The 22376-nt window shown below is 44.9% G+C and overlaps 1 protein-coding gene across 1 annotated transcript; it reads left to right on the top strand.

Moving 5' to 3' along the window:
- The first annotated feature begins 241 nt into the window (after positions 1-241).
- Positions 242-18855, top strand: LOC142768397 (uncharacterized). Its single transcript, XM_075870363.1, has 2 exons — positions 242-960; positions 18567-18855. The coding sequence occupies exons 1-2, from the start codon at positions 603-605 to the stop codon at positions 18824-18826; spliced, it is 618 nt and encodes a 205-aa protein (XP_075726478.1). The 5' UTR covers positions 242-602; the 3' UTR covers positions 18827-18855.
- The last annotated feature ends 3521 nt before the right edge of the window (positions 18856-22376 follow it).

The following is a 22376-nucleotide window of genomic DNA, read 5'->3' as shown; positions in this document are numbered from 1 at the left end:
CATATTATGCCTAAAAAAGCTCAAAATCTTTCCTACAATATCAATTCTTTAAGGCATCTTACATATGTATACCTTAATTGATATAGAGTCGCAGTTGTGTATCTCCCTGTGATTTACAGCTCCGTGCTTTCTTTCCCCATCTTTTTATATTTATAACCCCACCTCCTTTCTTACTAGCTGCGTGTCTGTGTCTAAATGATAACATGAAGGGAAAACACAGTGAAGAACGCTTTATGCAGAGTCGAGCAAACACCCCCGCCCCGTCCGAACGTGCTGATGAAGACAGGCCTTCAACAAGTAGCACCGGCGACAGGACCACAGAAACGACTTCATCGCAGCCGACGACAACTGGTAACGAGTGCGAAGCCGAGGCAAAAGCCGCCAGGCACGGCCCTCCTGCCACGAGCCCCGCGAGTAGTCGGGGCTCCAGCAAAACGCGCACTTCCCCAGGCAATCTCCAAAAGCATGCGACTGATGTCAGCGGAGTCAAGGCAACGAAACAGAGGCTACGACAGCGCCTAGGGCGCGATCGCCCTCGAGGAGGCAGTGGTCATAAACGTGGTCCTCGCTGCAGCAGTCGACAGCCGCTCATTACCCCCGAAATGCTGGGCGAACCATTCTCGACATCGAGCTATAGGTGCATACGCTTACCGCCTGGCAAAAAGTTGTCTTCTGAGATCGCTCAGAGGAGTCCTATATTTCACGTGTACGCCGGAAGTATGGGGCGCGATGTGACCTCTGGGCCAGTGACGAATGACTTGCAGTTGCCTCAGCTATCGAGCTTGCCGACCAAGGTATCCACGTCATCACGATCACCAGCTCCAGCCGACGAAGCAATCGACACAACGGCACCATCTCGGATGTCGTCCTATGGGTTGGTCACGGAGAGGCCCACGACGCCATCGTTGTACGTCCTCCGGTCGCGGTCCAGCCTCAGCCAAGACGGCAACGTCAAGTGTGGTGAGTTCTATGAAAGACCAAATCAGAGGAGTCTGTGGGCTTTGGCATAGGGGCCTGGTATGGTAGCTTAGATATATCCAAAGGATCTTATGGGAAGTTCTTGCAAGTTAGAGGACGAGCTTACGATCCCTCCTAGCTTACGGTCATGGCTTATCGAGTTTTGGTGGCTTCCTCGGCTCGCTAGAATGCCCAATATTGATGTTTAAAAGCAGATCGGCTTAGCACTGACTCTCGGAGCATGGTGATCGATTGAGGATAAATCCCCGCTATTGCTCGTTATCCCTGGACAGTACCATAGTATGTGCTCCGGAGTTGCTCTATAATACAGTTATATTCGTGGAAGTTCTCGCGAAAGGTGAGGCGTTCAACCCTACTTTATTCGTGCATGCTTTTCTATTTTTAGGGGCGAAACTCCTTATAGCAGCACCCGTTCGTCCCCTGTAGTATGTAACAAGTATAACATTTTGACCTCCAAGGTGGTGCCGGTGAGAGACTTCTTCTGTTTGTTGAACAATAAAAAATAGCGCTCAATGTACATGTCAATGGCTGCTAATGGGGAATGAGAGACAGGAGCATTCGGCTTTTAGATAACGCACAGGCTGCGATCACCATTAGCAGCCAATGGCATGTACATTGAGCACTATCAGACAAGAAAGGGTTGCTACGTTATACTCGCTGGGTGGAACCTTCTTAGCTTTAGAAAGGTTTAGCGAGCGTTGAGCCGCAGTGCCATGAATACAATGAACTTGTATATACCACGAATGAACTCGAGGTGGTTAAAAATGGGAAGTAGATACGAAGCCCAAGCCGTAAGAAAGTAAAAGCTGCGTTCTCCGCCTCTCATTTCCCATTAGCAGCTATTGGCATGTACATTGAGCACTATCTGACTGAAAAAGTTTGCTACGTCATACTCGTTGGGCGTAACCTCCTTGGTTTTCGAAAGGTTTAGCGAGCGTTCGGCCGCAGTGCCATGAATACAGTGAGCTAGTATATACCATGAACTCGAGGTGGTTAAAGGTGGGAAGTGGACCCGAAGCGCAAGCCGTAAGAAAGTGTGCGTGTGCCACCTCTCGTTTATTCCTTGGAATGTCCGCTGGATGGCGGTGCTTCTATATGGGGAATATATGATGAAAAGATGCGAGATGCTGGTACTTGGAGTGTTGAATAGATGGACGAACGGACACATAGACAGATGCATGGATGGACGCACGAACGGACGCAGGGGCGGCTGCATGGACGAACGCAGGGACGGACGCACGAACAGACGCACGCACGGACGGGCTGATGGACGCATGGACGGTCACACTGACGGGACGGACGCATGGACGGACGGAAGAAAGAACAAATGGACGGACGAATTCTTCGCCCCACTCTTCATCATTCACTCCGTGGATATGCTGCAATTTTTTTCGCCTCATGTGTAATGGGCATCTGCGAATGGTGCTTACAATGCAATGACCATTAAGTCGCATCGACCGCCCAGCGTCCTGGGAGTGTCGGTCGTCCCTCGCCGCAACGACACGTGCCCGGGGGCTAGGCACTCGAATTCGTTGCGTGATGGGAGACATGAATAGTGTTTCTGCGATAATTTGAATGAGGGAGCGCAAGTGACTGTGAGGTTCGAAAGACCTGTCGACACAAGGGCAGGTAATTATTATAATTAATTATAATTAATTATACCCAGAGCCCAACCGTTTATGCTGAAGTGCGGACAAAATGTTCGTACACTAGCTCAACAGGGAAGCATCCCGCTTCGTAAGAGATGTGCGCAACTTGTGCCATCGGAAAGAATTGGGTCGCGGTGTCTTCTATCTCTACCACGCCTTCCATGAGACGCCGCCTTGGAGGGTCCTTGCCGCCGAAAGTTTTCACCCAGGCTTTGAGGGCGTAGCGATGCTTGCACTTCAGTTCAGAGGCCTACTCACCATCAGGACAAGCCGCTGGCACCTACAGATCTTGCAGCCGGCCAGGAACGCTGCCCTCGTTGGTGCTAGCTCTCCAGCGTCCGCCGGAAACATGGTATTCCCAAACTCTCCCTCACCGCGAAATCTCGTGCCACCTGTTCCGAGGCCTGTCACTGGCCCAAACATCGCCGATGATTACCTACAACCTCCGCAGTTTTTACGAAGCCGCTCGACGACCAGAACGGCTGAACGCTAACCGGCTGCCGAAGAGTTCAGGTATGGTCCATTCCCCCCAAACCACGATTCCGCTCATTTCAGCAGATTAGGCAGATAATTGAGAAACGTGTAAAATACGATCTCCACTACTCGACGTTGACGTTATACTCAACGCGTGATTCGGTACCGAAATGCTTGCCTCTCAAACTAAATCTCTCAATGGCAACATTAAATCGAGAATAACAAGCGTAGGGTGAGCACAAACTTAATGACGGATTGCTGCAGCTCATACAGCGCAGTGAACGGAAATCTTGGGAACTTAACGAAGTAGAGGTGTCATTAAGGTCAGTCTAATATCAGCTAGGCGGACATTACTGATCTCGAGAGATACTGAAATCAGAAAACAGCACCGATAAAAGAGCGTAGCGTCGCAAACCAGAGCAGGGCGGGATAACTGAGACAATTACTACATTGCACCTATGCCTGGGAAACCAATAGATTCAACCATGACGTAGAAACGGCGCCTTCGATCGAGTGTAATTATACTTTCTTCAGCGTAGCTATCATTGGCTCAAATCAAACTGCTTTCAAAGGGCCTCACGTTCTGTCCGACCAGTGGAAAGTTAAATGAACTCCAGCTGCATCAGGGTTTAGATAATGTTGCTTCAAATATGCGCCCCTGCAAGTACTGGCATGACCGTGAACCGAACCGAACAGCATTTGGGAGAGACGTCTTGCGTTATGAAGCTTCTGTAGAAAAAAGAAAAAGTAATAAAGACAAAGACAAGACTCAGCAAACAAAAAACGTATACGGTAAAAGAAAACTTACTGCTAATGGAGTCGCCATGTGAAATAACCTTCCACAAGAAATAAAACAGAATAAGAATTTCTCTCTTGCACTAAAAAAAATATTTATTAAATAAAATATCTACGCCCAATAACACAATGCTAGAAATAGTTATATTAAATACATTTTCAAGAAACGTTATGTAGCACACTATTACAATACTTACGTACACGCCTATTTGCAATTATATAATATGTATGTATGCATTAAAATATATTTTCTTTCAGTCCTTAATCATTACTGTTATGCTATACAGATACATATGTCATGATTAGTTTTCATATATCACAATGCACTCAATTATTGGTTGTGAAGTTTGATATGTTCTCAAACGATGGCTTACATACCTTTCTTTTTTTTCTGCCTGCATCCATGATCATGATCATTCGCCAAGCACTGTAAATTCATTACGTTATGTTGAGTTCTCCATGTGTAAAATACTTTCATTTGTAAACTTTCTTTTGTGTGTAAATGACATGCCCTTTTCTAAATTACTTTTTTGAATGAATACCAACAAGCCTTTGGCTAGGGATTCAGACGCATTTTTTTACACTGTTGCATACTGTACACTATTTTTATGTCAATAAAACTCAATTCAATTCAATTCAATTCAATTCGATGTCTCTAAAATTTGTATATTATGCATCGGAGCTGTCAAAGTAGGCTCCACCGACCAGCGAACGCTGATTGATTTTCTTGTTCTGCTTGCTTTTTTTTCTTTTACCTTTCTTTATTTCTCTCGTAAACTCTAAAAAAGCTTTTAGTAGTAACACCACAGTTACCCCGAGAAGGCCCTTTACTGCACCGAAATAGGAAACGTGTGCGAACGTTTTCACCAAACGGCACGGCAAAAAGGAACGCTTTCTCCCTCGTGGAGGAGAGCGCCCTTTTCTTTTGAGTATGTATAGAAATATTCGCGCGGTGTGCAAACGACTCATCGGTGCCTACATTTACCTGTACTCTTCTAAACGGAGCCTTGCCGAGGTGTGTATTTGTTAGTGTACGAGCGTGCTGATGGCGTAGTCGTTAGTACGAAACCCGCGTGTTTGCGGTAATTGTTCTGAATCTTTTTTTCTTTTCTGAGTGTGATACATGTTTGTTGATTGTACATGCCCCGCCGCGGTGGTCTAGTGGCTAAGGTACTCGGCTGCTGACCCGTAGGTCGCGGGATCAAATCCCGGCTGCGGCGGATGCATTTTAGATGAAGGCGAACATGCTGAGACCCGTGTGCTCAGATTTGGGTGCAGGTTAAAAAACCCCCAGGTGGTTGAAATTTCCGGTGCCCTTCACTACGGTGTCTCTCGTACTCTTATGGTGGTTTTCGGATGTTGAACCCCCTCATATAAATCAATCAATCAATCAATCAATCAATCAATTGTACATGTAATCACGTGCCCATACACACTTTAATATTATGGTTAGGTTAAGCGAAGCTTAATTTTGTTTTTGCTCAAAAGAATTGTTGATCCGTTGCGGTGTAACCGCGAATGCGCGGATTAACTTCGCAGTTACCCCTAAAAGGGAGGAATGGCTAATGCAGGTTAGTTACTGCTCTAAAAGAGTAACCTTGATGCCCCTCTGCCTCATTTACTTCTTAGAGTTTGATACCTTTCTTTCTTTCTGTAACCTTTCTTTCTTTTTCTCCTTATACGTCTTCCTCTGCATTCTTCTTTTTTTTTCAACTTTCTTTTTTATATTGCGCACCCCCCCCCCACTCTATAGTTTTCCTTTCTCACCTTAATTGATTGATTGATTTGTGGGGTTTAACGTCCCAAAACCACCATATGATTATGAGAGACGCCGTAGTGGAGGGCTCCAGAAATTTTGACCACCTGGGGTTCTTTAACGTGCACCCAAATCTGAGCACACGGGCCTACAACATTTCCGCCTCCATCGGTTTCTCACCTTGACATTCTTCACTGAATGAAACAAAAGTGTTGTGGAGGCTCAAAGATAGAACCACGTGATAGATTGCTGGGGTCTTTTTCATACGTAAGTCCCGTAGCGTCTGTGCGGCGACGCCATCGGTGAACCTACATAAACTTTAGTTAAAGTATCCTACCACCGACCTGTTATCATGAACACGTGTGTTTGCTTTTTCTTAGAATGTGTGTTTTCCTGGAAATGAACCTGAGTTGTTAGCCTGCGCCCGTTCGTGCTTCATTCCTTCTTGTTCGTGGTTCTTGCGCATTCTCATCCACAATGCCATACGAACTCGCCCAACGCTTGGTTCGTAGAGCTATAAATTCAGTGAATTTACCTTGTTCGCATTCTCTTTTAGATAAAGCAATATACTAATGTGTTCAGATTTTCTATGGTTATCTTACTGCCAGCATGAAAGGTACTGCTGGCATGAAAATAAAGCAAAATGCTGGTCAGCCTTTCCCAGAACTAGCATATTTTGTTCGAACCGGAAAGTAATTACTTCTTTTTGTGAAGCTAAACTTTCTCGCGGAAGGTGCACCGCTTTAAGCACTGTGGAAATCTCGGTGCATCCAAGTAAAACAACAAGAACCCGACTGAGAGTTATGAAATGCTTAGAGCTCGAGCGTCAACACTGAACTGTAGTTGTGCTTCGAGCGGGCTTAAAGTTAGGTTTCGAATTAAATGCCGGTGTGCTTCGAGAACAAAACAAAGTTGTCAAAAGCTTTCCACAATCTGTATCAGCGCTAGTTGAGGTCCCGGTTTGTGTAGTTAGTTACTGGTTCCTACACGTTGACGTCCTTGAGGTTGGAGTTAATTTGAAGCTCCATTGCTAAAGCAAGCGGACGTTTTGAGTTCAAGAGAGAAGGTATGAAAACACGAATTGAAAAGTATTTTGCCAATATTGACATGACGAAATATCCCAAAACTTGGTATGTTAAGTATCGTGCTCCATCAGCAAGTATTGCGTTTCATCATTGGTGATTAGGATAAGTGTAGGATAAGGGTGATAAGTGTAGTAAACACCCACAAAACTTATGACGTCAAGGCGTTTGGTGCAGAAATTTGGAGGTGGCGTCGCCCACAGCATTTTGTATTTGCGCGTTTTCTCGCTTACCTAGCGTCTTCTCGCGGTGAGAGCGGTGATTCTGCATTTGTGAAGAGGTTATTCACTAATAACAGAAAGACCATTTTCCTCTTCAGTGACCCTTCAAAGCACTTTAGTTTTATTTCCGCATTGCCGAGCATGCTCGAAAAACGCTGTGAGGTGGAGGACACTGAATGATGTAGTTACGTTTTTTCGACAGTGCGCGTCATGAACTCGAACAGTTCCTGCTCGTTTTAAATGCGAAGCAGCTTTTTCTCAGGGCTGTGTCCGTCACTGGGCGACCGTCCGCTAACCCACTGCGCATGCACCAACAATTTCTCTCCCCTCTCCTCGCTTTAGTGCGAGGAGTCGGTGGTGGTGGTAGTGCTTAGAAGAGGAGAAAGGCACCTAATAGGGGGGGGGGGGGGGGAGGGTGTGGTGGAGAGCTGCCTTCGCTTCGTTTCTCCTCTCCCGTTTAGCTCTCCGCCATAGCTGCGCGCTCGTACATAATGCTGTGCACGTATCACGCCATTGAACTCTCCTAGCAGCGCTGGGTGTTCCCTTTGCGGCACACACACTGTAACAGGCACAAAGGGAGGGGTGGTAACATGGGCAGAATAAACATATACACAACTCCGCACAATAAAACACACATGGGAACGTACAAATGGAAAGAACAAACGGAAGCACAAAAGAACATCAGCTCTGCTTCGCATCCCCGCATTCGTGATGGTGTAATTTTTCTTTCTACACGAACGCAGAGATTACACTGAGTGTGATGAAAAGTGCATGCGCAGTCACGTGACGACATCTTGCAGTTGCCATGGCAACGGTTCAAGTCGCGATGATCAAATTGGCCTATGGCCATGGACTCGAGGTTCTTTGCGAAGCCGTTTTGCTTTATGCTTTATGGCATCATTTGTGAAGGTAACAGCGAGCGTTTTTCAGCTGAGAATTATGATCTACACGCCGCGTGCTGCGCTGCAATGTCCGGCTCGCGCGTTCTGTGGAGCTGCTGGAAACAATCAGCCCCATTTTCTAACCATGCTTACAAACTGTTGCAGGGTGCTCTTAAAATGGGCATACGATAAAGTCGAAAGGGACTTCACGAATAGGCAATCCGAATTCGTTCGAAAGGTGTGTGATCAGGTATGGCTCCGAATACGGCATATCAGCTCTGTGTCGTTGTGAACAGCTTCGCCGGACCTCCATATTCACACGCTTTCTCTCTTTTAATTGACACTGTTTATAAAAGAGACGTTCTTTATGCCTTTTTGTGTGTCTTCGCACGTGCTTGCGCGTTCTTGTGTGTGTGCGTGCGGGTGGGCACGTGTGTTCATACGGGTCTCCTTCCACCCACAGTTTCTGCAAGTTTTGATTGCGCCGGCCGTTCCAAAAACTAAAACCACGAATATGGGTGCTACTGAAGATGGTGGCGCAAAGGATATTGCGAATCCAAGAGGAAGCATACTGAACGTAAAACTTCTCGACCTTGAAAAAAAAAAGTAAAACGAAGGTTACATTTGAATTCTAGCCTTCCTATTTGAGGGCAGCATATATATACGCACATATCGTATCTTCTTCTCCCGTATGGCAATTTTTCGTTAAGAGATTCGCTCAGATTGCATGCAGTGTGAGAGCCATCTGGGAGCTGTTTACCACCAGCCAGCATAATTTGGCTGGATTAGAGATAAAGAAAGAAAACTAAACTAAACTCGACTGCGGTCTTTGCGCCACGTGAAAATAACTCGGGACTACCAGTAGTCTCGTAATATTTTGCATCAACACGACTCTATAACGACGCTGCAACGGTATGCAAACTGGAACGCATTCGCTATCTAAGGCTGCGTCAAGCACTGCATTGTATTTGTACGCGTGATAAAAAAAAAGAAGGCCGACGCAAAATCGCGAACGTTTCGAAGGTTCGGAGGAAACTTTAGTGAGTGTCATATGTTTTGTCAGAGGATAGGAGGAGAGATGTTTATTTCGGAGAAATTTCTGCAACAACAAAAAAGTTGGTGCAGCACGTGTTTTCATACCGCGTTCACAATGTTTTCATAAAGCGTCAGCCCTTGCGGTTGCCAGTGTGTGTCCCCAATATGAAAGCGAAATAGTGCCATGTTATACTCGATTCTCGTGGGTTCCTCCCAACTCTTTGCTCCCTTGCTGACAGAACTTAGATTGATATGTTGCTCTTTTTTTTTGCAAGAAAAGGCGTTCGTTCTATTGTGTTGATCTCAGCTCAGGTGGAAATTACCATAATTGTGCGCACGGTTTTCGAACAACGAGGCCAAGGGGGCTCGCAGTCAAGTTTGACTGCATCGATCCCTCATTGGCCCGGTTCGAAAGCAAACGCGCATCGCATTGGAAGGAAGAACGAACATAAAACGATGACGTCGTTCTCGCCCGTGCCAGCCATTGGTCTGCGGATTCACGAGGTTATGGTAGGAAGTAAACAGTTAGGAAGTAAACAGTAGGAAGTAAACAGTCACGGGTATTTGCTGGATATTATCGGCTGAAAACGCGCGTAGCCATAGAACTATGCTCACGCAGGCACGCACGCACGCACACACGCATGCACACAAACACACAAACACATGCGCGCGCAATAAAAATGACGTGAAATGTCTATTTAGGCGATTCAGAAAGGCGTGGGAGAGTGGGGTACTCTCTCTGCCTCCCCCGTGCGCCCGCTTACGATCATAGCGTACTTTCTTAAAAAAATGTAGATGGTCGAAATATTTCACGGGTATTCGACCGAACGAGTGAATTTTCCCAAATTCAACTTGTCTAAAATTTTATTTATACCCTGACTAAATATGTAGTGTAACGAGGATAATTTTAAGTTTATCGTATTGCTAGAGCACATGGACTTTTTTGGAATAGATGTCCAAAGTAAAAAAGAAAGATACGTGTGACGCGTAAGTGTAGCTTTATGGAGGCAGTTGCATCAGCCAGCGATTGTCGGTAATTCGCCAAGCTAGAATTACGTTTTCCTGATTAACACGCGTGTATGGGAAAAAATCTTCTTCTGCACATTAAACTTGAAAATTGACCGTATTTTATTATCGGCTTATAGTTAACAACTTTAAACTTTCTGGGGAAGCTTCGGCTTCTCAGTTCTCATTCCTGCAGAAACGTGGGCGGGTTTGAGCCTGTAGGGGTTTAAAAAATATATCAATTATTGCTCTCCCGTTTACAGCACATGTCACTCAAATATGCGACATCGCAAGAGACGAGAATGGCTAGATTATATAAAACATTCAAATACACTACAATTTTACGACGACAAAAGAAAATTCAGCAAGAAAAAAGAAACAAGCTCTTGAGACGTAACTAATTCAGGAGTCCTTGCGCAAGCAAGAAAACCGGTGCCCGTGAAGCATCGCACCCACGGACTTGGCACACTTCTTTCTTTCATTCATTCTTCCTTTCGTTCTTCTGTTCGTTCGTTCTTTCTATCTTTCTTTCCTTGCTGAATTCCTTGCTTTCTATCTTTCTACCCTTCCTCTTTCTTTTCTTTCTTTCTTTCTTCCTATGATTCTTTCTTTCGTTGGTTCTCAGTCTTTTTCTCTGCCCCGCCGCGGTGGTCTAGTGACTAAAGTTCTCGGCTGCTGACCCGCAGGTCGCCGGATCGAATCCCGGCTGCGGCGGCTGCATTTTCGATGGAGGCGAAAACGCTGTAGGCCCTGATGCACGTTAAAGAGCCCCAGCTGGTCGAAATTTTAGGAGCCCTCCTCTACGGTGTCTCTCATAATCATATGGTGGTTTCGGGACGTTCAACCCCACTCATCTATTATCATCATTACTGAAAGATTAGTTATGGCGAAGTTCTAGAAACAATGGAGGCTTTTGAAGAATACAGGGAAACACCACGTGGAGCGATCGCAACACGGCATTACGCAGTGCAGCACGAACACAAGTGGTGGATCACTGCAGTTCATGTGGGTGCACACTATTCTTTACAGGGACGAAGATTTTACGAGCACACTGGCAAATAATAAACCTGGAGCTGTTTGAAGCGTTCCATATTAAAAAAATATTAGAGAGAAGTGTGTCAGCCAACCACCAGCCACAATGTATGATAATAAATTCGACTGTTTAAGAGGTACGTGTAGGTATCTTCCTACAGAGGCGTAACGTCAGCCCCAAATTTTGTTAGTGTGTTATTTCTCATGATGTAGAGTTGAGCACAAATCTTCAGTTTTATCTCATAGGCGTTAAGGAACGCCGTTGGGGGTGTTCGTTAGTCTCGAAGACAGAAGTGCTATTTGTTGTTTTCAATGAATCAGTTATGAGCTCTCGCCCATGGTTGTCTATCTCTTCTAGTCTGTGTGTATGTTGCACAAGAAACAGCCATGAACCAGTGCCAACTCGCCCAACTGTCGATACTCTTTATACAGGACGATGCGGACACGGGGCAAAAACTGGACGACCACCTTGTCTTGTGTTTTTCGAAAATACTTTGTTCTTTCTCGTGCTTCACCATCATGAACGTACGCCAACGCGCCCAACTGGCGGTCATTCGGAATGACAAAAAATAAAGCGAAAGCATTTAATATGTCACGATCGTGGGCGCTGTGTGCCGTCCATTCGTTTCCCATCATGATATGGTCACCATCATCAGCCTTACCATGTCCACTGCAGGACAAGGGCCTTGCCTATAATCCGCCCGTCAACTCGGTCTGTTTAGAAGAATCGGTTAACGATTTACAGTACTTGGTACTGTACTATGGGAGAGTTGAAAGCCGCCCGCACAAAACTAAACAAAAATGGAACCCGGTATGGAACCGAAGGACGTATTGTGCTTGCTGCTGCCACTTTATACCCAGTCAGTTATCCTCAATGACCAGCGGTTGTTTTGCGTACGCGCTACATGACCGGCCCATGTCAATTTCCTCTTTTTAATTTCAACTCTGATATCTTTCACCTTGGTTTGTTCCCTGACCCACTCTTCTCTCTTCTTGTCTATTGAGGTTACACCTATCATTTTACCATGTTATGATACAGACCCCCAATTGTGCCGCTGGTTTCACTTCGGAAACTTCAATGTCCTGGTAATTTTTTTTTGGTATTATGACATCATGAAGACATTTAGATGGTTAGGGTGAAAGGTTTGGCGTGTCTCCTATCCCCCTCATGCGCCCGCCTATCACGGAAGAACAACATTAAACGACCTAATTGAAATGTGCTGCGCAAATTGGCAAAGGACGATTATGAAAAAAAAAACATTGGTAATGAAAGTTACGCGTAAGAAACGCCTGGTTCTGTTTACTTATCGCATCTATGGTCATGTTTTATCGCAGATCACTAAACAAATTTTTGGGACTTATACTCACATAAGACTTGAAATGCAATGAACACGTTGAATCTATTGAAAAAAAAGGGGGCAATTAAAAAGCCTGGTTACTTGCGAAAGAGGGTTCGGATCCCGGCTGCGGCGGCTGCATTTCCGATGGAGGCGGAAATGTTGTAGGCCCGTGTGCTCAGATTTGGGTGCACGTTAAAGAACCCCAGGTGGTCGAAATTTCCGGAGCCCTCCACTACGGCGTCTCTTATAATCATATGGTGGTTTTGGGACGTTAAACCCCACATATCAATCAACTTGCGAAAGAGGCTAGTCAATGCCTCACCACTCATCAAACATCTCGCATACAAAACTTTTATGCACTAGTATTAGAATATGCAGTGTGGGATCTTTCTACGGAGTGCAATATTAAAAGTTTAGAAATGGTTTCAAAATGTCTGTTCAATTTGTGTATATTTGTAATAGTTGGCGCACATTACCTTCACTTGTTTTAGTTGACCCGGAGCTCAATGTCTACGACAGAGAAAAATAATGAAGAGGCTGAATCATTTCTACCACACTCTGCATGACAAAAGTGGAATTAGAAAAACAGTGCACATTTAACGCACAAGTGAAATGCTGTGCACTCAATTCATTCAATGAAAGTTGTACGTTACGTAAGCCACACAAGTACGTTCAATATTTTTTTTGAAAACTGCCCGTAGGTGAAATTGCCAATCACCCGATATTGTAGAGTGTAGCACTGTTGATTTCTTTCTGAATGCTCTCAACCACCATTAACAAATTGTCATGCAAATAATTCCATAACCATGCACTTAAACCGAGATACGCAATGCTTCCCTTTGTATTCAGTACGTTGCAGTGAGCAAAATCTGCTATTTGTTGTAATGTTTTGCTTCTGTTATTCGCAAATTGTTACAAAAATGTTCGAATGAATGCTTTTTTGCATTTTATATTGTGTTTTAACATCAATTTTTTAAATTTTACATATGCCACTATGTCTGTGTATTGTTATTTATGTTACTGTTGCTGCGAAGACTTCTGTATGCGCATTCCTGCTTAAGACCTTGTAAACAGGTCAGCAGTATGTAAGGAATGAAATAATAAAACTCAAATCAGCATCATTATGCAAGCGATTCTACTAATTTGCCTGTCCGCCATTGCCAGAACACTCTACACGTCTCAATATATCAGTGACATCTACTGGAGAAAAAAAGAAAGTTTGTAGCACCTAAAAATGTAGACGACAAAGTTAGGGCGTGAGTTTCTTTATATTGAAACTATAGTACGGTCGCGAAGTTGGGTGTTGGCAAAAATGCCCTATCTATTCTGCAAACATGGTCCCCAACTGCAGCTAACACCAATACCAGGAATGTCCGAGGCACGTACGCGCCGAGACCATTCTGGTTCCTGATGTTTCTATCATGAAGCTTGTTTTTGGATTGGTGGCAATCATGCTGTGCTAAAATAGATTGATCAAGAACCTTCACTCTTATTCCCGGGAGGTGTGCTACTTATTTTAGCCCGCACTCTCCCCGAAGTGGGAAGGCATCAATTGCTGTGGTAAATTGAGAGTGGTGAAAACGTGTATATTTGCGGAACGATTTCTGTGGATAAGTTTCGGGTAGAAGGACATTATCGGCTTTCGAGAGTGAGGTTTAGTCCGGGCTCTTCTTGCAGCGGCTGGAGCCCGGTAAATATATTCAGTTTATTTTCCATATTATCGCTCGCCGGCAGCTGTTTCCATCTCTCGGATGAGGGATATTGTATAGGAGTAGCGGGCTGGCAATGCAAATACAAACGAGCAAGCTAATAAAGCAACAGTCGTGTAGTGCCGCTACCTTCTAAATTAGAACGAGATGAAGTCGATACGCATGGTTTGGGATATAGAGTAGGACAATTTTAGCCGCGCATGCGAGAATGAAAGCGAAGGAAGAGAGCATGCAAAGACGTCAAACAGGCACAGACATCCGATATCGAAATATACGCGAAAGCATAGCAAATGGATAAAATGCTTGTTTCTTTAGGAAAAAAGTTTGCTTCTACAAACAGTAGCCTCGTTTTGGCTGCGTGCTTTCAGAACACCATCGCATTCCGTGAAAGTTATTTAGCGAGCCAAGCCTATTTAGCAGGATATATGGTGCTGAGCAGGACGTCGTTTAGAAGTGAAGGCGTGAGTGTTCATAGAGTGCTATACTCGGCGACAACTTTTCTTGGCACTGAAGGGAAAGCTACGGAGGTGGAGCTTCTGCACATGTAGCACTACGCGAAGCAGTCCGTTCTGGCGCTCGTCTCGTGACGCTGTGAAAAGTGACGGGGGTGCACCATCAGCATTCGATGTAGACGGAAAGGCCGCTTAGCATTTACGGTGGACGTAAAATGGCGAGATTTTTTACATGCGTTCAAAAACGCAAAGCCACTACAGAAAAATTAAAAGAAATACGAATATCTTACAGGTGTGAGCTCCGTCCTGACTCGAACAGCTCCACTTAGGAAATAAAGCAGGTGGTGGTGGTGAAAAACTATATTTGTTTTAAGGCTAAAAAATAAAATAATATTATAAAAACTGAAAAGCAGCGTTGTGGGGGGCCTTCAGGCTTCCGGTTGTGGCGTCCAGGCAGTGCCTAGCCGCGACGTCCTCCGCCCAGGTCACCAGCCGAAGCTGCAGGTACGGCCTGGTGCTGGACAAAGCAGCCTCCCGCTGCTGCGGACTTCTGAGATGCCAAGAGTCAGGGGCCAAGTGTGCCGGACAGGAGTAAAATATGTGCTTATAGTTGGCAACATTTATATTTTACTTTGAAAATACGGATATACTTTGGAATAACCTTCACTGGTGGTAAGATGAACGTGATTTGGCTCTGTAGCTTTCCCTCTCAGTGCCGAGAAAAGTTGTCGCCAAGTATAGTTTTCCTTCTGCTTGCGCACTCTTGACAAAACAACCGATACTCAAGCTAAAGAAGGTATAGTGGACATGGCCCGTGGGCTTTAACTCTAATTTAAAACAGTTTTGCCGCAAAATACAACACAAATAGCAGGAGCATGAAGACAGGCTGAACGGTACTTCTAGTGGAACTGTTGTGGGTGTTAACCGAGAAATAAATAGACATCATACATGAGCAGCATGACTAGTCTCATCATCACCTACACGCTATGCAGCGATCAAACAATCTTTTTTTTTTCGATGCGTGCAATGTAACATACGTATAGCTGATGCAGCTTATCTCTTTCGTTATTTATATACGGTACGCTTCCATGCACTCAAGCGAAGTCATATCAGCGATACGTCTGTTACATTGTACGCATCGGAAAACATGTTTGATAGCTGGATAGCGTAGGTTGTCAGGAGACTGCGGATGTTACGATGTCAGTTTGTTTATGGATTAACAACCTTTGTTTATGAATTAACAACCTTTGTTTATGGATTAGCGAGTACCACTCGTCCAGTGTTTGTATGCCTTTCTTTGTGGGTGCGTTCTGATTGGCGACTAAATTATGTATTTAATGTGAGCACAAGCTAGGCCAGCGAAACGTCGTGTTTCTATTGTAGTTCGCGAGGGAGGGTCGGTCTTGGTTGACGAGTAAGGCTATTTCCGGTCACGTGGTGTAAAGTGGAGTGTGAGGAGAAGAGGTTGAGGACAAGAACAAATGCTATCTCTTTACCGCATTGTATTGCCATGGCGGTGAAACGGTTATAGTGTTCGTCTTCTGATACGAAGGTCGCGGTTACAATCCCGGCCACGAGGGTGGCGCTTTGGTGGAGGGAAAATGCAAGATGTCTTTGTACAGATTGCTTAATGCCAGTGCACATTTAATTACACCAGATGGCCGAAATCCCCGAAGCCCTCCACTACAGCATCCCTTCTACTCATATCGTAGTTTCGGAATGTAGAACCCCGGACAATTTTGTTATTCTCCTCAGAAGTTTCATGCGCATTGCTTCAACTTAATGCTAAAAAGAAAGAAAAAAACTTTGCAAAGGCACAGGTCTGGTGTGCCCCACACTGGCTACGCCACTGTCACGTGCATGTGACGATAGTGTTTTCTTTTTTGTTTTTTGTTTTGCTAGAAGATTGAGCTTTGTTGAACACTCGCCCTATGTGATGTAGAAAGCGAGTTTTATGGCAACGTGCGGACCACGGAAGCAGCTCTTCATCTTGAATGGATTTCACTATCTTAAAGTTTTGTGACATTGCGCGTGCTTTGGCCCTAGTCATAACGAAGTCACTGAGTTCTTCAGCCACTGCGGACAGAATCGAGGTCATCAAAACGCGATCTCAGCATTCACGCCTTTCTGAAAGCATGCCCGCGACCAGAGCTCGCTGTCGAAATGAAACTTCCGAGTACCGTATCTCCTGCTCAATAAACCGGAGTCGCTAATGCACAGTCATGAATGGCGAGTTCGTGCAGTTCCGAAGGCACATGGTGAAAGAAAACGAAAATGTTGCTTGTCGGAGCACAGACTCTGAACGGCGGTTCGCAAAATAAGGATGACACGAAGGAAGGAACACAAAACGCATTCGTGTTCAGCACACCACACATATTATGTTTGCGTACATGCTGTCTTCCCCTTTCTCGATGTCCCTGTATGGAGCACCACTGAACTATCATGGAATGAACGTCCACAACAAGCCTAACTTACTGCTCCTCTAGAATATATGAGTGTCCTTCAATAAACCCTGTGCTCATAGTGTGCGCTTTGTTTGATGTTCCTTTCCCAGTGCTATCATTCTTATGCGCACCACCATTCTAATATGACCCACCTACTCTCCCAACAGTCTGTCCTTCTGATTTCTCTGAGTTTGCTTTCCAGAAGTTACAACTTTTCGGACGATTTTGCCTATTTGTTTTTCCGGTGGTCCTGTTTGACATCGCTTTTTTTTTTTACCAACTTCTAGTGTACGCGCACGCTTTTGCTGAGTATGGTGTGCCAAAAAAAAAGAAAAACAAGAACTCTACATTATTATTTCGCATTCCGCAAATGTCATTTTCAAGGTCTTTTGTATAGCTTTTCTTCCTCAGGCATTTGAAACACTGCTTTTTTATGGGCGAGGGCACGAATGACGTGCATTTATATAGCATTCAGCAGCTTTGGCTTTCTGAATTGCAGTTGAAGTTTGGGCCCACCCTGTGTACTTGCCTTCTGCGTGTTTCTTTAGCGCAGCCGTGTTATATGCGTTCAAAAATGCGTGAACTAGCTTCCACCCCCAACCCGCCCTCCCCCAACCCTTCCCCCGACACACAAAAGAGCCTTACTGCAACAGACAGGTGTAAGGGGCATTTTGGTCGAAATGTAGGACAACTAATTGACATTGACAAAATATTCAGCACGAAGGCAGCCTAATCACTGGTCATTAAGAGTGACGGACTCGATTGCACCCTCTAAAAAAGGGTATTTGTCTACTCTTCTTTCATACATGCGAGATTTACATGTGTAGCGCTTTTTAGAGAGTAAGAGATTCGCATTGACTTTCTTTTGCAGAGCCGTGCGTCCCACGACTATCCCAAAGAGAGACAATGGACTCTCAAAAGAGAGTCTTCATGTGGCTATTCTAATGATAATTACGTTAACTCTGTTTTGGAAAGTGTTGTGTCCCCCGACTGTTTAAATAGAGTCAATGCAACGCAACAAAGAGAGTGAACGTGTGAATCTCCAAGGGCAAATCACATTGACTCTCCAAAAAAAGTAACAATTTTTAGAGTGCAAGGCAATGCGAGGGCACGATTGGTAGGCAAACAGTTAGGTTTGCAGATAAGAATAAATTTGGCGAAACATTTGAGAAATTATTACCATGCAGTAGGCGTTGTCAGGCTGATGATGAACTGCAACAGTCAATGGAGGTGTTTAGTATGTCGCACACATTGCTATACTCGAAACACTTTCTGCTTGCAAACTGTGCATGCGCATGCCTGGTAAGCCGCGCCGTTGTCGATGGTTGCCTGCTGCCTCGAATCTATGAAGTGGCTGTCGTGTGCTTTGTAGCTCGTTAGCTTCAAACTCACGCGTTTATTTGCTTTAGATTGAAATCATTAAGATTCATTCGACGACACAGTATTCGTGTCCATTCGGTACCGTTTTCGAGAGCCATACTTAAATAATCAATGCCTTAGTCTTAGTGAGTGGTGATGTCGGAGGAAATAGATCGCGTCTTTGCTGGTTGCTATTTTATCCTGCATAGGCGGCGCCACGTGACGATGCAGCAGCTATGGCACATGTTACTCGGTATGACGCTAAGCCTTCGTGTTACTGGAGTACCGGATAGAATAAAAGCATGAATACTGAGAGAAGTTCCACTGACACTTCGCTACTTTTCCGACACGCAGGCATCCGGGAGGTATCTTGCGGTCTCGAGCGTGGACCCGTCTTCACTCCTATCCAGCCTTCGGCCTTCAGCACAACTGTGCGTCGCGCCGCCATCACACCCGCTGGAGTGCACCGGACGCCGCGACCCGAGCGCCATCATTCAGCGCGACGGACTGCTTCGGCATCGCTGATGACGCCACCTCGCAGCGCCCAATTATCGCCACCGTCACGCGCGCCGTCTCGTGATGGCCTAGTGAACGAGGGTTACAGTTCGGACTAAACGCATTAAAACGCGCTTCTCGCAAAATATTACGTCTTTAGGTATGTCCTCGAAAACCCAAGACAAGGGCAGCCTGCCCTTTCCCATTCAAGTTCGTATGTACCTTATATATACTTCGTGGAAAGCGAGACTTCATTTCATGTGAAAAGCCATTAAATAGGATATCCACTTGAAACCACAAACAGCTATTGATCCTTTTTACCGATTCCACATTTACACTTGTTGGAGGGAAGACTTTGGAAGCATCACCGAATAAACAGTGAATTCATGCAGCAACAGCATTGGTCACATAAAGGTATTTACCGTGTTTTGCTAATGATTTTATGTAGATATTACTTCACAAACGATGGTTTACATACTGAAATGGAAGTAGAGGAATCGCTGATTATTCTGTCTGTGTCCGCCACAGTGGTCTATAGCGGTTATGGGGCTCAAATGCTGGCTCGAAGGCAGCAAGTTTGACCCCGGCCAAAGCAGTCCTATTTTGATGGAGGCGAACTGCCAGAGGTCAATGTACTGTGCGGTATCAGGGCTACGATAAAATACACCAGATTGGCGAATTCTGAAGCCCTTCACGACGGCGTCCCCTGTCATATCATATCGTTGTTTTGCGACGTAAATTCCCAGGTATATTTTATCTATCTATCTATCTATCTATCTATCTATCTATCTATCTATCTATCTATCTATCTATCTATCTATCTATCTATCTATCTATCTATCTTTATGTACAGTGCACAGGAGAAACATGCGGCCCGCAGATTTTTTTATTGCTTCCCGCTGTCCACCCATGAGTCTCTCTGATCTAAAATGGTTTTTATTATCTTAATATTCTTGTTAATGAGCTATACAGACTTGATTGGCTCCGAGCATTTTCTGCATGATGAACTTCTTGCAGTCACTATGTATTGCAATATAATTACGGAGCGAAAGATTTATGCTTCGAATCAGTGTCCTAATTTTAGCCATTAACGATAGATCAGTGGCGACATCTCACTCGATTCCTGACGCCAGATTCTGTTCAGAAATGACCATATTAAATTGGCCTATACGGGAAAGACCTTCCAGCTATTGGTTTTGGTAGCCGATATTGTCACGGTGTCATGACGTTCACAAAGACAGTAGTCGGGCGTTGTCATGATACACCATGACAAGAACTTTAGTTAAGTCCTGGGCGGATATTTAGGAAAGCAGTAGCCCCCCCCCCCCCTCCTCCCTTCCTCTCATAGCAAGTCGGTGGCTGCTTTCACAGTGGGAGTGAAAGTTAAAGTTCCGTCGTGATCTCGTGGGCCCCCTGGACGGCCTGGTGTTAAGTATGAAGACTGCTGCTCTTCAAAGACGCATCCCATTGCTTCTTCGCGATGGGTGAAGAGGCATTAAGGGCTAAAGAAACGTCACTGTTCAAGCAATACACGGTGTAGACCGGTGAACGCAGCGTCGGCCGTTCATAATCGAATCCGCACACGGCAAGGCACGTCACAGATTATACGCATGGCATTGAACACAACAGAGCATTATCACTGGTGGCCGCGTTTGTCCGAAAATAAACTCAGTATTTCGTGTTTGCGTGCTAAGGCCTAACAGAATAACATTGGAAAAAAAACAGTCAAGAATGTTCCCAGATCTTCCGGCACGTTTCACGCAAGGCGGTATCCTAGGCGACAATAAGCCGGCAACATGAAAAGAAGGCATCTTCTATGGTAATAACTTCTCCAACCCCCTTCTTTCCACATTCGTTCCCTCTGTCTCCACTATTCGCCTATTTTTGCTGCCCCGATCCTCGTAGAGCAGAGCTTCATGTTTGTGGCCCGCTAGTGGCGGTCACTTTAAGAGCAACGATTCGTGGTGTGTCTGATTAGGTTGTTCTTTCGGATTTTAAAGCGAACCGCCTTACAATTTTAAAGTCTGTTTACTCGCGCATGATGTGTTCCTGATGCAATAAACCTTTCTAAAGTTCTATCCTGTTGTCCGCGTGGCTGAGATACGGCGTTCTTGCAGCTGTTATGCTCAAGTAAATCGTCGGGCTTTATGGTGCGTGGCTTTTCACGTTTTATTGGGAAGAAACGTGGGGCAATGTTGCCTTTTTGCAATGCTGTTTACGCCCTCCGGCGATCGTGGCACAGAAACACATAAAGTGTAGCTCGTATGTTTCATCTCATTTTGTGAGGCACCATTAGATTTTCGAGGCCTAGGTTTTCGACAAGACAGCCGTCGTATGCCACTAGTTCATATCTGCAGGCATGAAACTTCTGCATTCATTACCAAATTTAGTAAAGGCAACTAAGAAAAAAAGTAATGCTTTAAAACTAATTTACAACAGGCCCGTAGCAAGTAACTTTCTTCGGGAGGGTGTAGGGGTGAGGGAAATAATTGAAGGCTTCGAAAATTAGGTATTTTCTCTATTTCTTCGCTGTGAAACGCCTCCCCCTTATCCTATCCAAATAACGTGAGGGGGAGGACTAGGGCACTTTCCTTTACTATGGGCCTGCTTCCCTATAAAAATTATTCAAATAAATTCAAAATTGAAGCCTCCAAGGCGTAAAAACATGTTTACAGGTAGCAATAGATGACATCCCCCGATACTTTTCATGGGGCATCTTTGTAATACAGTTTATAGCAATAGCACATGCAAACACACATAACGCTGCAAATATATCAAAACCACTTGTAAATACCGATAAATTTGCCATCAGCACCATGGCTTTCTTCTATTTTTGCACAAATGAAGAAATAAATAATAAATAAGATCGCAACTTGCACGTACTTACCTGAAATTTTATTCAAACGCCATCTTCCGTGCTATCAAGTCAATCCTCAGAGCGGAGCTTGAAATTTCACACGAAAGCTTGAGATATGCACTTGCAGACCGATTTAACGAAGTATCATACAAAACACATTTTTAGTACATTTAATCGCTTACATGAAAAAAGCAACGAGGTTACAATAATCATTACTCGTTCGAAGGCCCCTATACCGCCCCATGAACGTACGAAGAACGAGAGCGTTGTCCTCTGCCGGCGTTTGCAGTCTTTGCTACACTATTCAGGATACCAGCTGTTTGTTCAAGTGACGTCAGGATAAGATAAGCTCTTGATAGGTTGATATACGAGTGACATCTGTTGGGAACTGTCGCCTACATAGTTCTGCCATGCAGCTACTTGCTCGCTTTGCCTCGGTCGTCTCGGCTCACTATTGTGAGCAATAAACTGATTTCCCATCGTTTTCTCAATTTTGCGACTGTTCCAAGCGGTGATTGCAGCCTGTAGTAAAAAAGAGCGAAATGCTGACTGGCTCCACCCTTAGTGCGGATATTACATGTGCTTTCGGAAGATATAAGTGGCGGGATGGTGATAGACGTCCTTCACTATAATTTTTAAAGCACATAGCGGCAGCTGTCGGAGCAGTTTTGGGTAGTACAAAGTCTGACTCTCTTGCACAGTTGGCTGTGCAACTAGTGAGTGCGAAACAACGATTGAGCCATATATGAGGTGTGTTTGCGCAATTAACACTCAGAAAAAGAGCTACGAAGGTCTCTTCGCTGGTGGGACGC

Source organism: Rhipicephalus microplus, chromosome 8 (assembly GCF_043290135.1).
Source record: "Rhipicephalus microplus isolate Deutch F79 chromosome 8, USDA_Rmic, whole genome shotgun sequence".
Taxonomy (NCBI): Eukaryota; Metazoa; Arthropoda; class Arachnida; order Ixodida; family Ixodidae; genus Rhipicephalus; species Rhipicephalus microplus.
Note: the sequence above shows the minus strand (reverse complement) of the source record. Positions and strands in the feature narration are given on the sequence as shown.

Coding starts and splice junctions, on each gene's coding strand:
- LOC142768397 (XM_075870363.1), top strand. CDS start 603: ATGCTGGGCGAACCATTCTCGACATCGAGCTATAGGTGCATACGCTTA. Junction 961..18,566: donor AGACGGCAACGTCAAGTGTG/GTGAGTTCTATG, acceptor TCCGACACGCAG/GCATCCGGGAGGTATCTTGC.